Source organism: Centrocercus urophasianus, unplaced genomic scaffold (genome assembly GCF_019232065.1).
Source record: "Centrocercus urophasianus isolate 14NV4802_14NV808 unplaced genomic scaffold, USGS_Curo_1.0 seq_16, whole genome shotgun sequence".
In the NCBI taxonomy this organism is placed as follows: Eukaryota; Metazoa; Chordata; class Aves; order Galliformes; family Phasianidae; genus Centrocercus; species Centrocercus urophasianus.
This window is the reverse complement of record NW_024884711.1, coordinates 14,725,463-14,741,368: the sequence shown is the minus strand read 5'-3', so window position 1 is coordinate 14,741,368 and position 15,906 is coordinate 14,725,463. Positions and strand designations below refer to the sequence as shown.

At 41.5% G+C, this 15,906-nt stretch overlaps 1 protein-coding gene across 3 annotated transcripts in view; it reads right to left on the bottom strand.

The window, feature by feature from the left end:
• SCRN1 (secernin 1) overlaps positions 1-15,906 on the bottom strand; it is a 39,491-nt gene that overhangs the window by 20,262 nt on the left and 3,323 nt on the right. Inside the window, exons 2-3 of one of the 3 annotated variants that reach the window (XM_042816796.1) lie at positions 6,847-6,991; positions 4,517-4,676 (exon numbers count right to left, since the gene is read on the bottom strand). In XM_042816796.1, the coding sequence (XP_042672730.1) occupies positions 4,517-4,676; positions 6,847-6,929 (243 nt within the window). In that variant the 5' untranslated portion in view covers positions 6,930-6,991. Of the gene's footprint in view, positions 1-4,516; positions 4,677-6,846; positions 6,992-12,167; positions 12,215-15,906 lie in introns of those variants that run through there. The other 2 variants (XM_042816798.1, XM_042816797.1) reach the window with 2 other exon arrangements.

Genomic DNA, 15,906 nt, shown 5'->3' with positions numbered 1-15,906 from the left:
CAGTAGATTCAGCTGCTGCTTGGTTTATATTACCACACATATGACAGACATATATGTCTGAACATGTTACTCCCAGATATAATACAGATATCCCAGATAACCTCCCAGACAGACAGCATAAGAGGGAATCAAAGTATATCAGAACTGAACTACAGCACTGGCTGGACATCTGATGATCATGTTAGAAAAACCATAGTGTATATCCATGTAATGCAAAGCCAACTTGAACATAATCAGAATCCACTTTCCAAATTTTATATCCACCTCCTAACATCAAACCAGATGCCATAGTTAACCTCAACTGAGTTTCTGTCTGCAGTGTTCAAAGTGATGCACAGTAAAAAAAATTATACTTCTCCGACAACTCAGAGGAGCATCTCACTTCCCCCAACCAAAACCAAAAAACCCCACACCAAAAAGAACCCCACATCTCTAAGGCGTAACTGTGCCAAAAACTTTTAGAGAACATGGAATTCCTCCTACCCCACAGAGGGCTGGCTTTAAGCCCAGAAGACTGTTTAATACCAATTTACTAGAAAACCATGTTTATTCCACAATGCGATAGACTTTATTGTGGACCATTCTTTGTAATTTCTTCATTCCGTTCCTCTCATAAGATATTGCGTGCTATGAAGACAGAGGAGTGTGTATTGCTCTGTGTTCTAGCAAGGCAAGCAACCCATTAAATCATGGATAAAAGGGTAGATTATAAGGAAGGGAGGTTGAGCTAAAAGAGAAAAAAAAAGATCTAGAAAACTAAGCTCCAAAAAAAGTTATCAGCCCAAGAATTCTTCAGGAGAAAGAAAATCACAGCAAAGTGACAGGTTACAAGAGAACAAGAGAAATCTGATCAGTAAAATCTGCCCTGAAAACAAAACAGTTTTGCATCTCAACACTCATACACCACAAATTCTCTCTAATGCACAAGACAATCCAAGACTGGGAAAAGATAGAATACTTACTTTTAGTACAGGGATTCCAAAAAGGACCTTATTTATGTTTAAGGAAGCAATATTTTAACCTGTGCACACAAATTTGCTATACTGCCCACTACAGCGAGCAATGATCAGCATTTGCCACTGCAAAATAACAATGCAAAACGTGAACAAAGTTTGGAAAGGTTGTCACACACAGGCACAGAATAGACCATAATGAAAAGCCCCTTTGTTCGGGGTCTTGGGAACCTGCTGACATAGAGGGAAGGAATTATGCTGATGAGTTAGCTGCAGGGTTACTCTCTGGTTGGTTGTGCCACAAACATCTAACTTAAAATGACTTGCAGTATTCACTGAGCATCCATCTTCCCTTGTTTAAGGTGCTGTCACACACTGGCTGATAGCTATGTAACAAAGCCTGCTAGATTTCTTTACAGCAATAATCTAGCTGAACTACTATTCCATTTTTTTGTTATACTGTACATTATCACAGTTGGAAAAATGAGCAGCACAGAACAAACAGGGCACAGAGTTCTTGAGAGTCTTGACCTTGTAAAAGTTTGTAAAAAAAGAGTGACAGAGTTATGGAAAAGTATTCAAAATGGGTTAGGCACTGGAGTATACTACATGTAAAGAGTAGAACATAACAAAAAGCAAGCCCATAATCCTTGCCCAGTGACAATAAAGGATGTGTATCTAGCATAAGAAGCCAATAAAAAGGTACAACTATTCATCTGGGAAAAAAAAAAAATGTATGGATGAGAGAGAAGTATTAGTCAGAGGAACAAAGGATTATTGGCTTAGGAGAAACAGTAGCATAAAACAGGTTAATCACACTTTTCCTTTTGTAAAACCTGCGTTTAACACTCTCATAGCTGTTCAATTAATTTTATAGGACAAAAGAGAATCTATAGCAACCCAAAGCAAAACCCCAGAAAATGAACATTTTAAATAAAAAGGTAAAAGTGATGTCAAAGGATACATCTAGAAGCTTTGAAATTCCTCTATACTCCCCATATTAGCTTATTATCTCTGACAGCTCAATAAATTTTCTTGGAAGGTAGACAGAGTCTCACATAGCTGCTAGTTTAAAAATATGAAGCAACTGAATTCAAGGCCTCCAAAGCTTTTCTTAACTTGTAAGGATCCAATTAACAGTACACAGGAAATTAATGAGTTTTGCACAAATTCTGCATATAGGTAAGTATGCATTTATCCTGAGATGAGCAGAGCATTAGACATGTTTCTGCATTAGGAGAACACTACATACATTTTGGCTAATTAGCAAAAACTGAAGATCATATTCTTCTTCTGATGTCATGAAGAGCTAGCATGCTTAAAATTGCAATCTTCTTATTAACCATATTCCTTTAGTTTATACAAAAGCAAAACCTAGAATCAAACGTAGCAGCCTGAAACTCTTTTTGTAGAGCTTTCATTAATCCACTCAGTCAGTCACAATTCCTACCAAATTAATTACTATAAGGCTTTTTGGAAGACCTTTGAAGTGACTAGTTTACAAAAACAGCAAAATCTAAAGAGAATCACTCTCCAACATTTGTATTTGCTAGACTCATTAATTTGACTGAACTTAATATACAAGGGCTGCTCCAAAAAGCAATGCCTCCTATTTTATCATGTCGGCCCACAACATCAGAGGCAGATGTTGGTGGTATGGCAGTAGGGATTGAACTGTGCGGCTGGCACGGAAGCATGTATGAAGCAAAGGGATGTCACTGAATTCCTCCATACAGAAAAAAATTGCACCCCTTGACATTCGCTGGAGACACTGAACATTCATGGAGGCAGAGAATGTGAGCACAGTGAGGTGATGGGCACTGCGTTTCAGCAGTGGCAACAGCAGCATGAAAGACAGGTCATGTTCCAGACGGCTATACAGATGTGTAAGTGCTGTATGCAGGCCCTTGTTCATTGCGGAGAAACACACAGCTATTGGTGGTGTCTATGTTGAAAAATAGCATTTTGTAGCTGACAATTTGCTCTATCAAACAGCGTTATTGTGCTCTATCTGTTGTAGTTTCCATGAAAATAAACATTACTTGTCTATGAAAGCAGGAAAAACATCTCAAACTGGCAAGTAAATACGTGCTTAGGTCTGTCTGAAAGAAAGCAGCTAAAGGAGTCTGCAAAGCCACGAGAGAATCTTCAGACCTCATAAAATAATTAAAGCCAGTAACTGTTATAAACTCTAACACACATTAGTTTAAACAACAAAAAGTCCCACTCATTAACAATACTTAGTGCTGAGTGTGATAAAGATGCAGTGCAAGCAGTCACTTAACATCAATCCCAGAGCAACTGAACATGTTTTTATTCTCTGCTAAGAGGAAATGGGAAGAATTTAGGCAAGCAGCTGGAGCCCACACATTTTGTAAATCACAGTACTCTTAAGGTAATGTAGAATTATACAACAGCATAGTCTAGCAGAGGCCAAAGTAACCACCTACTTAGGGCTTAAGCCCAAACTTCAGAAAAGTAAAACTATATACAATTAAGGTATTTGTCCACTTCAGTCTCTTGTCTAATGCTGCACCTGCACCACACTGCAACAAACTTTACCTCCATTAAAAAAAAAAGGTTTCTATGATTTAAGGAGGACAAGATATAGGGAAAAGACTCCAAAATAAACAAATACTCTAACTCTGTAAGCTCTTAGAATTATTCTCCTTTGAGGAGACAAAGGCTTAAATTTTTTTTTCCTCCACATAACCAGTTTTTTTCATCTTCAGTTTGGCGATGAGAAGCTGTCTAAAAAACTACTTTGCAGTTTTCTTCCTGTCTTATCATCACACTTGTGTTCTGTTACTAGCACAGGTCTACTGCAGTGCGACTTACTCAGCACTGCAGTAAGCAGCAGTTTGTGCTTTTCAGAAGGGGGATGGGATTACTTTACATCCAACATTAAACCATTACATGTGAGTAGTGAAATAAATCAGGAGAACATTAACTGCTGCAAAGACAAACAGCACCACAGTCTCTAAAATTTGGAAGTGGTCCCACTTCAAGGACAGAATAAAACTGGCACTGGTGTTAGGATCTCTTCTGGGGAAGTATCAACTGATATCCATAAATGATCCGTAGGGATTGGTGATACACTCCTCATGCATCCCACCTAGTGTCTTCTGCTTTCTGCACAGCCAGAGATGGATGCAGGTGCTGAAATGACCACCCCCACTTATCCTTGTCTTTCCTTCTGCTACCTCAGTTTCTTCATTTCACCTTCACTACACACTTGCTCCTCCTCCTTTCCAGTTTGTTCTCCCCTTTCTTAACCTCCTCTCATGTAGGCTACATAGAGCAGTTTCCTGAGATGTGAACAAGTCAGCCTGTCTGCTGGAAAAAGCGCAGTTCATGGAAATTTCCTCAATTAAACAATAACAACAAAAATATTACATTCCAAATTTCACTTTTAGAACTTTCAGAAATGTCATATTCCCCTACTCAAGAGAGGTTTGAATGAAGGGAACAAGGATTTCATGATCTGACAAGAAAACAAGCATCATTCATTTATTTTAATAATCCTCATTTCTCATTGCTGAAACGTAATGGTTCACCCTTACCTCAACTTTACTTCCTGGATCGTGAGTTGCAGCAGCAAAGTAGACCACCTCCTGTACTTCATCCCTAGGTCGTGCAGAGTTCTTTCCAAACACCACCAGCCCATCTTTGGAACATGGGGGAAAGGCTACAAAACAGTAACTTGGAGGAGCTTCAGCCATCCTAAAAAAGAAAAAAGTTAAAACTGATGTTTGTCTAATTTGTAATTTCATGCAATAAAGAATCATTAATTCTACTGTGATTTGTTGCATCTTAGAGACAACATATCACCTCTAATTGTCAGTTCATTATGTAATGATAGTGGAAGATGGTGTCAGCTCAGAGGAGGCTCATCTGGGTTTAATAAAAAGAACTGTAGAGATTTTCAGACATGTTTTACCCAGGCCTCGTGAAGGCACACAGAGGAGGAAAGAAGACAAGATGACTGTACCTTAATGAAACTACTTAGTTGCCATAGAAGGAAAGAAAATATTCTGCATCAGGGCTGTTTGGGAACACATGACCTAGATTGTATACTGCTGACTCAGACAAGTGCAGAGACATAGAAGAATTTTAATTTACTCTCACTGCTCTCATGCAGTTCAAAATTAAAAAATAATAAATTAAAATTGAAAAAGAAAAGAGAGAGAGAGAAAACACGTTTGAGGGATTCCTGAGGGAGGACAGTGGTGTAACTGGAAACAGAACAAAGATATAGCACAGTTATAACAACTGCCTGTCAATTTATCCACTCAGATCAGGGAGACTGAAGCACTAATGGCACTTTATTTCCTCTGCGGTTTGTCTGCATTGTTGCTCTTACCTAAAGTTAATTGATTGCAGTTTAGTTGTTTATGCAGACTAATATGAATATTCTTTAAAACGCTTGCATGGTAGCACAAACATTGTAGGTGTTCTTAATGCCAGTTATTCATAAAAAGTGTAAATGGTTTCAGGACTATGACACCCCTGTGGCTCATCTTGTGTACATTGCTATAACTGAGTTTTTCTCCCTTCACTGAACCTTCTGACACACACCAGAAGAAAAAGGTGCAGTGCTTGTTAAAATAGCACTCAGCATCAATTCCTGAGATCATTTCACAGATCATTGCATCAGAATTTATCAGAAGTTCCCTGCTGCAAAAACGAATGTGTATATTCCTCTTCTCCTTCCATCATATTCTGAACAGGTAAAAACAGATGCACATGTTTCAATGCATTAGACACAACATACACAATCAAAACTTTCCACAAAATGGCTACTAAGTTCTTTGAAAGAGCACTATGTGTACAGGAGGGAGATGTGCAAAGCTGTTTTTGTACACTATTCAAATTTGACGTTTTCTTTTAAATAGTACCACTTGAGAACACGTTTTTGAGACAGAATAGCAGGCTTCCAATGTTAAACCATTTTATGTAAAGGCTTCCCTTCAGTGGGCTATGAATGACTTCCCTTCAGTGGGCTATGAAGAAAACACCCGAGTTCATCTATAAACCATGAACAGGTCACAGATTTGCTCAACTTAAAAAAAATAAATCACCAAGAGACCCAACACAATGAGGGCTGACAAACTGTAGGGAACTCACGTAACAATTTAGGTAAGGTTTTACACAAAATAACAAGCCAGCTAAGATGAAAACACACTATGTTATACTCACAAGCCCCTCTTTACAGGCATAGTTTAGACCACTGATGAGGGCTGAGCAGCTGTAAGCCAGAGTGAGTTCAGCTGGTAAAAATGCACCTGGTGGAGGACACCTATTGGAGGACTTACTAGCACAGCATACATTTTGAGTTGCACATAGGTGTCTTGCAGATGGACATGGAGACAAAGTTCCACTTTAATTGCCATTCTCACCCATTGTGAGCCATCTGAGCATTACGATTAAACTAAAATACAACTTGTCAGTGATTTGCCCAAACTGCTTCTCTAATGAAGCAATTTAGTATTTTGGTCGGTGTAAACCATGAATTATTCCAGGAACATACATTTCTTTTGCTACATTGGTGATGTCAATTTAGCTGCTTTCCAACGAACACTAAGAGTTCACATCTACACTTAGATAAATCATTTCTCAGAGCTCTAAATTTTATTCTGATGTTTTGCCAGACCAGCCAAAATCTTGAATAACTTGCAGCCTTACAGTAGATATCAGTAAGCAAAAGATTTTTTTTTTTTTTCTATTCTAAACACAAGTGAGTCTACTTGAAATGCATTGAGGCAACTGACAGACACTAACCTTCTTTCTATGCTGCTGGACGTTCTTCTATCTACACACCAAATATATGGCCAGGCATGCTTAAAAAGAAGCAAAGGAATATTTAAGGTATTCAAGGCAGACTTCTATGTACCTGCAGACTGAGTAGTTCAGGAAAATAATCAAAAATCTGTAGGTATCTAATGCTGTATAGAATCCTGAAGTCCTCCTTGGCATAAAATGGGGTCACTTCTATCTGTCAGGTTCTTGATTTGTTTCTTTAGATTTACCAACAGTTACTGAAACAAAAAACAAATTGCCAATTTGGTAACACTAAGGATGAACACAGGAGTAAGCTACTTTGTAACACTCCACAACACATTACACTTCACACAGGGCTGCATATAACAGTTACACACCACAAGTTAAATGTTATAGCCTTGTACTGAACACACAATTACCCTAGAAGTCCCCCCTGAGATCTTAAATTCTGTTTCTAAAGAGGGAAGCCAGTTAGCAGTCAGCTACAACTTAAATCTGCTCACTTTGCTAGGTAGCAGTTTTTCCTACAACCTCACCAGGTTAATTTTTAATACAAGGACAGCAGTTTCTCGAATACACCACAGCCCAAGTTTGTTCAGAACACCACTGATCTTCCTTCATCGCACAACTGAAGCAGTTTGTTAGCAGCTACGTATCTAAGCAGGAGACTTCCACTTTCCTGCTCTTTCCCCTTTTCTCAGTTCATCGTCAGGTTGCCCTCGTTCTCGTTGTCACGCATTTCACAGAACGCCTGAGGTTGGCACACACCTCTGTGTCCATCTGTCCAACCTGTGCTCCAGCAGGGATGCTGAGAGCAGGGTGCCCAGGCCACATGCAGGTGGCTTTTGGAGCTCTCCTAGGAGGACACCTCAAGCCTCTGGGCAGTCTGTGCCAGTGCTCTGTCACCCTCGCAGTGCAGACACGCTTCCCGATGTCCAGATGCTGCCTTCTGTATTCCACTTCGTGCCCACTGAGCCTTGTACTGGCACTGGGCACCACCGAAAACAGCAAGGCTCCGTCCTCTTCGCACCCTCCCTGCACGTATTTGTACGCACTGATGAGATCCCCCTCAGCCTCCTGTTCTTCAGTCTGAGCAGTCCCAGCTCTCAGTCTCTCCTCACAGGAGAGATGCTCCCATCCCTTTACCACCTTGGCAGCACAAGATGCTCTTCAAACAATCACAGACACTACCACAGACACTCTTTGAACATTTCCTGTTTGTCTCCAAGAGTTTTGTTGATACAATTATTATGCTGCACAGGGTGAAGTCTAAACTCCCCTTAATGCCCTGTTTTTCAAGCACGCTGGTGATTGTCCTTGGTTATTTATTGTCATCTCCAGAAATGGTCCACATCTTTTCAAGCCTGTACCCACAAACACAAGGCTAAGAGGGTTAGCATTAGGGTTTCATCTCAGACCTTCACAGCAGTTTCAATAACCATATACATTATTTTTCCCCACTCTCACTTCTACAGTTTCTTGGAATTGAAGTTGGTCTGGGACAAGTGCTTTGGGTACCAGAAATACAGAGGCTGCTAAACTTTTGCTGATAAGTTTTGAATGCTTTCTGGTTATGTCAATATTTTCTTTAATTTTTATATTGCAAAAGGTGCCTCTAAACTCCAGAGAGCACATTAAGCCTTTTACAAAGACACACAGCTTGTTTCTATGTATAAAAACATGACTTTTCCTCACTGTATTTTGTGCTTTTACAAAACAGAATCCCAGCTGTGCTAATACTTCTGAACTATTCAGTAATGTTTAAAGATTCCAGTAAGTCTGTTTTCATTGCTACCAGAAAGGACAAGCTGCCTAATCTGCAGCAAACTTCTGCAATTAAGAACTCAGAGGCAGCACCTGAACAACATTCCTCAAATTTGGATAGATGCTCTCTCGTTAGGAAGGAAAGACTACATCAAATGGGTTACACATACCCTCTTACCTCTCCCGTGTTCTTAATAGGGAGAGAGGAAGGAATCTCAACTGTGAAAAACTGTGTTTAGCCATTGGTTTCGAACAACGCTTTAACCTTCAAAATAAAACGCTTCCTGTGCCTGAGACAAGCTTGTCTTTCCATTACAAATCAAGTCTAGCATCTTATGCACAGAGACATGTGATCTCTGCATCCTGCAGAAAAGCAACATTTCCAAAAACAGAAATGAAGAGCAAAATTCATTCAGCTTCAGGCACAGAACAAAGATAGCAATCTGAAAGGCACAATAATAATACTGTTCCCAACTTAGGAGACACTGAAAGGTTGTTTGTTTTTTTTTTTTTTAAATTGACAATTTGGACAGTTTTAAAGACTGACTTAGCAGAAAAGAGGAAGTTTGCATTAATTAAAAAAATTAGAAAAGCAGAGGCTCTCCCTGAACATAAAGCACAAAACTGTGCCAGATGTGTGTTCCTATGGTTTGGATGTTTCATTATTAGTCTGTTTGACTCTTTCCTTACCATTCAAGAACAGTGGCACAAATTCACCATTCAAAGGTGCCACATCCTACAGAACTGTAACTCAGTTTTGATTGTCTCTCTCTCCAACTGTCTGAGAAGCTATCTAACAAGGGTTAGCAGCAGCTGAAATTTCACAAACCAAGCTCAACATCTCTCTCTCTCTCTCTCTCTCTCTCTCTCTCTCTCAAGTCAGTCGCTCTCCTTGAACACTAATTACATCAGAAGGAATTACTGCATTTTGGAGAATAAGAGCAAAACCTCAACATTTCTAGCTATATGTTTGGGATGGCCATTTTCTCCAGTAGCTTCACTTTTATTACTTATAAGATGTAGCAGTTCCCTACACAAGGATAAAAACATTTCAAAGCTTTCCCACACAGCACACCCCCTTCGGTCATTTTACTAAACAAATGCATAACAGGACTGAAAGGAACTGAAAATATTTCTCTTGCTGCATGTGGGGAAAATTTGGGATGATCCTGAAGACTGCTGCTAGATTTTTTGTATCTGTGTAGCAAATTAGATACTGGCATAACTCTTCAGCATTTACAGTCTTAACATAAGGTAAGATTTCAGCCATTTAGAAAGTCTGCAGTCCTCTGATCAACCAGTTCTATTTTCATTGTCTAATAAGCCCTCAATCATCCTGTCATAGCAGACATCTTTCAAAAGCAAATGGGAAATAATTTTTTGCCTCAAGTAGTTCACATTACATTGATGAAAACTGGTTCTATTTAAAAACAAATTAGGGTCACCCATCCAGAAGACAACAGATTTCAATCTCACTTCCATTACAGGCTGTGCACGGAGGGAAAATTCATTATTTATACCACCAACTCTTCACTGAGTGGATGTCAGCGCACTTAATTAAGTCTCCAAGCAGACACAGAACTATATTCCTTCTGTAGATGCTATTCCACCTTGAGACCTAGGGTCATATTTGTGCCTCTGCTTTTGGTAGGGAAGGATTTGTTTTCTTGCACAAGTTCTCAGCTTCTGCCACTTGGGCAGGGACTGTAGTCAGGACTTACTGGCATCCAAAGTATCTGTACAGCACAAAAGTTCATTGTGAGATGGTGTTACTGCTGCACAGTTTTTATCAGGGTACTTCTCCATCTTTATACAATCCAGTTGTGCTGTACAGTGAAGTCCTGATCTGGTACAGGAAGGGATGCCCACCTGCACACAGAACTGGCTGATGTGCACTGACTGGCAGTCCATTCAAATCAGCAACGCTGTGGTGTTAACAAGGGGTAAAATAAAAAGCATCCAAGTGCCTTGTCAGAAGTCTCACTTTTGATTAAAATATAACTCCAAACAAGAGTAAATGTTGCAATGCTAGCAACAGAGTTTGCAAAAGTCACCTCATAATAAAATACCTAGCATCAGAAGCCAGCCACCTGGGTATCTTAGTGACAGTCATGGACCTCAGTTCCATTCTGTTTCTCAATTTAATGACTTTACATGAAGAAAAAGCTAATACATAACCAGGACAGCTCCAGTTCCACAAATCTGTAAGTCCATAATGAACAAGGGAATTCTCACTGGAAGCTCCTAGCACTAACTAGCACACCTTCCCACATGCAATCTGCATGGCTGACTTCTGAAGAGAGGTTAGATGGAACAAATTGGTACCTCTACCAAAAATACACTCAGCAAGAGTAAGCAAAAGCAATTTAAACCATGCCCTGCCATCGCAGGAAAACAAATTTACAAATATCTTTCATAAAGATCTCAAACTCCAAGCACCACAAATGCTATTTTGGGTAGGATAAACCCTACTCATGTCAATAAAGGATTTCTTTTCATTCACCACATTTTCTTCAATATGACATCTGTTTTCAGACTGTCCACACGAACTCTGGGACCTAAACTGCTTGGGAAAGTTTATAGCACTATGAATAGTTTAATTTTCTCTGATTTGAGATGAATCAAAGCTAAAGTTCTGTGTTCACAGGAACAAGGTTCCTAAATACATATGAGAGGGTTTGTTCTGAGGTTGTTTGTTTGGAGGGTTCGGGGTGCATGTCATGAACCAAACTGCATTGCCTAGAGGTGCTTTAAGTCCATAAATCCACAACAGCTTTTAGACCAACAGTATAAATGGTAATAGCCTATAATGGATGCAACTTCTCACAGGTTCACGTAGTTATTACCTCCTGAACTGCTGAGTAAATCCAACACACATAATGAGCTTGCATTTCAGAACTAACCCACTCTACTGCAATACAATCCGAGACTGCTGCATTTAAAGTTCCACATTTTACAGGTATGGACGGCTTCACCCACAGCACTAAGGAAATTTTTCACACTGATGGATTTATACACTTGCACACGCACAGGCTCAGGCCCAGTAAAGCTCCCTTCTGCTTGGGATGCTGCTGCAATAAGATCTTTTTCTCTTCCCTAATTATCAGTACCGGAGAAAACGACTTCACTTTAGGCAGGTCGATCATAGAGCAGCATAAATCAAGAGCTCAGCTTCGCAGACTCCGCACGGAGCCGTTCGTGCAAGCAAAAGCATCGCGAACCCACCTGAGAGCAGCAGCGCCTGGAAACGGCACCGGGGCGGCCGCATTCCAAGGTGACTACGCGAAAAGGCACCTTCAGATAAGGGGGGGGGGCCAATGGGGGGGGAAGAGAGGAGGTTGGGGGAGGTGGAAGAGGAACAGGGGAAACGGCAAGCACTGCTCGCTTCAAAAGCAGAAGGGAAGCAGCCAGCAGAGAGGGCAGCCCGAGGAAAGCGGGCACCGGAGAGCCCTGCCGTCAACCGGAGGGCGAGGGACGGCGAGGGGTGGCCGAGGCAGCCATGTTCCGCAGCCCCGCGGCAGGTGCGCGGAGCCGCCGGGAACGGCGATGGGCCGGGGGGAAGCGGGACCGCCGCCTCCATCCGTCACACCGCCGCGGCCGGCAGCTCGCTGCCCGCCACCGCCCCGCTCCATCGAGCGCTGCCCGCGGCGATCCCGCACCGTTACGCACCTGGCGCTGCGCTCCGCTCCCCTCAGCCCGGCGCTGGCTGCGGTCCCCGTCGGTCTCCCCCCTCCCCTGCGCGCGCAGCCGCCGCCCGAACCGCTCCGCGCTGCGAGTCCCGGCCGCTGCGGCTCTGCGGAGGACGCGGCGGTTGTGCGGCCCCGCGGCGGTCTCGGCTCTGCGACTCGCTGTCCCGGCAGCCAGGCCCGTCGGCTCCGTCCTCAACACCGGCTCTGCGATAACGGCGGTCTCCCCACGCCCCCGTGTGAGGGAGCGCAGCGGCTCCTCGCGGCCGCCGCCGGGGGGTCCCGCCGACGCCACGCAGGGGCCACGAAAATGGCGGCTGGAAGAGGTGGCCGCGTTTGGCGTGCTTGGGTACAGAGCGGCCCACGCGTCCTCGCCCGTCCTGCGGCTCCCAGCCTTGATGAAGATGGAGGATGGCCTCGAGATCGGGGCTTCTCGGCTGGCCTCAAGGGACGTGGCACAGTAGGCTGTCACCCCTCCAGTGCATGAACCCCGAGGACCTGCCAGCTCCATGGTCCTGAGCATCCATCCCTCTGAGGCCCAGTACAGGGCACAGCCTGCCTCATCCTCAGTGCAGGGATCGGATAGCTTGCCCTATGTGCCATACCAGCCCCGACTGAGGCAGTAGGAGCCGCATTGCTCTGCCAACATCATCTCCAGCCCAGACATTCAGTGTGCAGAAGAGGCTGCCATGTCTGCTAGGAGGATGGAAAGACTGAAAGAAAGTTGGAAAGAAGGACAGAAAGACAAGAATGAACCAAAAGGCAGGAAAAAAAAAGAGCATTAACAACTAGAGCTTTCCAGCCAAAGAGCAGAAAGAGGTAAAGATGCAAAGCTTGTGTACCAGTGTAGAATCTAAGGAAGGCCGAGAAAATACAGAAATTTATAGAAGTACAAGTCACTCGCCTCTTCAAGGTAGGAATCAAGACACTTGAATATCACATTGCTCACTAGATCTAGTTTAATAACCTGACAAAGGAAAGTCAAAAAGGTAGACAGGCTCTGTATACAGCATCCCATATGAAAAGAAAATTTAGAAGGAAAAATTCTGGAACCATATATGGAGGCAGTGATTTCCTCTCACCACCTTAAACAACATGGATCCATGAGACTGCATGGGTTCAGAAATTATGGGTAAGCTTTGGAAACCATCACAGACCAGAAGTTGCATCTTCATTAGCAACAAATAAATAATTAGTACAAATAAAAAATAATTGCTGTTCACACTTTAAATTTCAGTGAATGAAAAATGCTGTGCCATCTGTACATTTCTTTAAGTATATCAGCAACCTGAATAGAGACTAATAGAAGTCACCACTTAGGCTCAGTGCTCTTGGTTAAAATACAGGGCTGATCAATAGCTTCGTGCAGTTCTTGATACTCCAAGATCTTCCATCCTGTATTTTAGGTAAGACCTTTGATTTTTCTGCGCTGAACTGTTTGCTGTGATCAGAATTACAGTGTAAGATGCTGTGCAATAGAAAAAAAGGCTGGATACTTCCTACTTGAAATACCTGACTGTAAGGTGATTTGAATCTTTTGAATCAGTACTGAAAAGCTGAGGAGTCTATACCAGTTTAATTGTAATAACTTTGTTTAAACATAACAATCCAAATTCCTTGCTCTGGAATTACATCAAGTATGAACTATGTCACAGTCAGCTCGCTTCTCAGAAGCAGAAAGATAGCAAAAGAAAAGAGCAGGTGCAATTTAAAAGGAATTTTAAATTATATCCTATAACACACTACTTACATTGCCCTATTATGCTCACTTACATGACTAAGTCTGTTCTCCTAATTACTCTAGAGATGATTATGGCTAAGTATAATCTACCTAAGAATTATTAGTCTGCTGAATGACTGAACACTGGCTACATAGAAATCCTTGATGCTTCTTTTCTGTGTAAGCTGTCACGACCTGTGTAAAGCAGCAAAGACGCGTGGTTAGAGCACAGTCCCAGCAATCAGGGGAGCTGTTCTGCCATAAGGCTACTGCTTGTTAACCTCATGGCAATTAAATTGCCTTATAAATGAGATGGAGAAAATGAAATGGAGAGAGCTCTCAGTTACAGCTGCATCTTTGAAACCTCTGAATGGAGATTGTTGCATAAACAAAAAATACAAAACCATTATGTTCATCTATTATTTGTTCATCACATTTAATATAATGACATCAGAATTTATGGATATGTAAAAAACACAACATTGAAGGAACACAGGAAGGACACATCTTCACAGAACAGAAATTTAAGAAACCCTTGTTCTGCTTGTTTTTATTTATTTATTTATTTATTTTAATGTGTGGAAAAACTAATCAACCAGAACAACACACAGTTTAAGTCACTGTGTGTTTGTCCTTTCAACACCTCCTCAGTTGGAGATCAAAGCCTATTCAGCAGAACTAGTATCCAGCATCCTTAGTACTAATAAATTTGATTCCTCCTTTCCAAACTATTTTCCTCTGGAAATCTAAGAGAGCAGACATGCAGGCAGGCATACAGTCAATTAAATGACTTTTTTTTTCCAGCACTGTTTAGAAGGAAACAAATTAGCTTAATTCAGACAACAAAAAAGACTACTTAGGTTTTTAAATCATATATGTTTTTGTGAAAGGTGAGTTCAGCCAGTAAATCCCTTTTGTTGGTATGCTTTTCTGTATTTCAAGCAACTATCTTAGCCTTGTCCTCTCTGGTGGAGCATTGTTTCAGAGCACATAAAAATCAGATGAGTTAGTGTTGTACAGAGAAAAATTAGCTGCCTACTGCTAAGTCAGAATTCTAAACCTGTAGCTATAAAGGCATTCTACTAAACTTAATGGACTCCATTTGCAGTGAGTTACAGAAGCAAAAATCCCAAGTACAGAAGAGCTAACTCTGTGCAACACTGAAAAACCCCTGAAGCCCCTAGGATAATAGTCATATCATAGGCCAGTAAATTCAGATGAGCTGTGATGTCATAAATTAAGAGCAGAAATCATCAATGATACTTCGGTGTTGGTTCCTTTTTTATAGTCAGGAGATTGGTGCAGATAGTTGAGAGTACTTTCGCACACTCTGGGAGTTCTGTCCATAACAAAGGCAGAATGCAGCAGGTGCAATATTCTGATACACAGAGATCACATCTGCTGGGCTCAGTGATTGTTTGAATTACAAAGATAGGAGAAATCCTGGGTGCACCCCCTTTATCCAATTAAACCATTGAAGATTAAGCTATGTAAATGGCTGCAGCTGTACATAAGATGCCATCGCAGGCACAATGGTATGCTTAGATGCCCAGTTCTTACTCATGCACACAGAAAGTAATTCATTTCTCCATTGTAGAAGTGACATAACAAAGCACAACTGCTAACCAGAGTCACAGGGACAGAAGCCAGCACACCACAAGGATTCAGGGCGTGCTTGATGCCTAGAGACCTGTCAGACTCAGCACTGAACTACACAACTAAACACCCGTTCAAGAAGGTTGCCTTTCCCTGGAGTGATGATTGCATTTACCAAAAAAAAGCATTGTCTATCACTTGATTTTTAAAACAGGAAAACTAGAACATTGATGATGTGTAATGATCTGTGACAGCATACTTATTTTCATAATTCTAAAGTTATCATGAGACATATTTATTATTACTGACTTAAGAAAAAACTCTAGGTCTATGGCTTTACAGGTGAGTTGTAACAGAATCTGTAACAATTAGTCTGAATCTCTTGACAGTAGCTCACAATAACAAA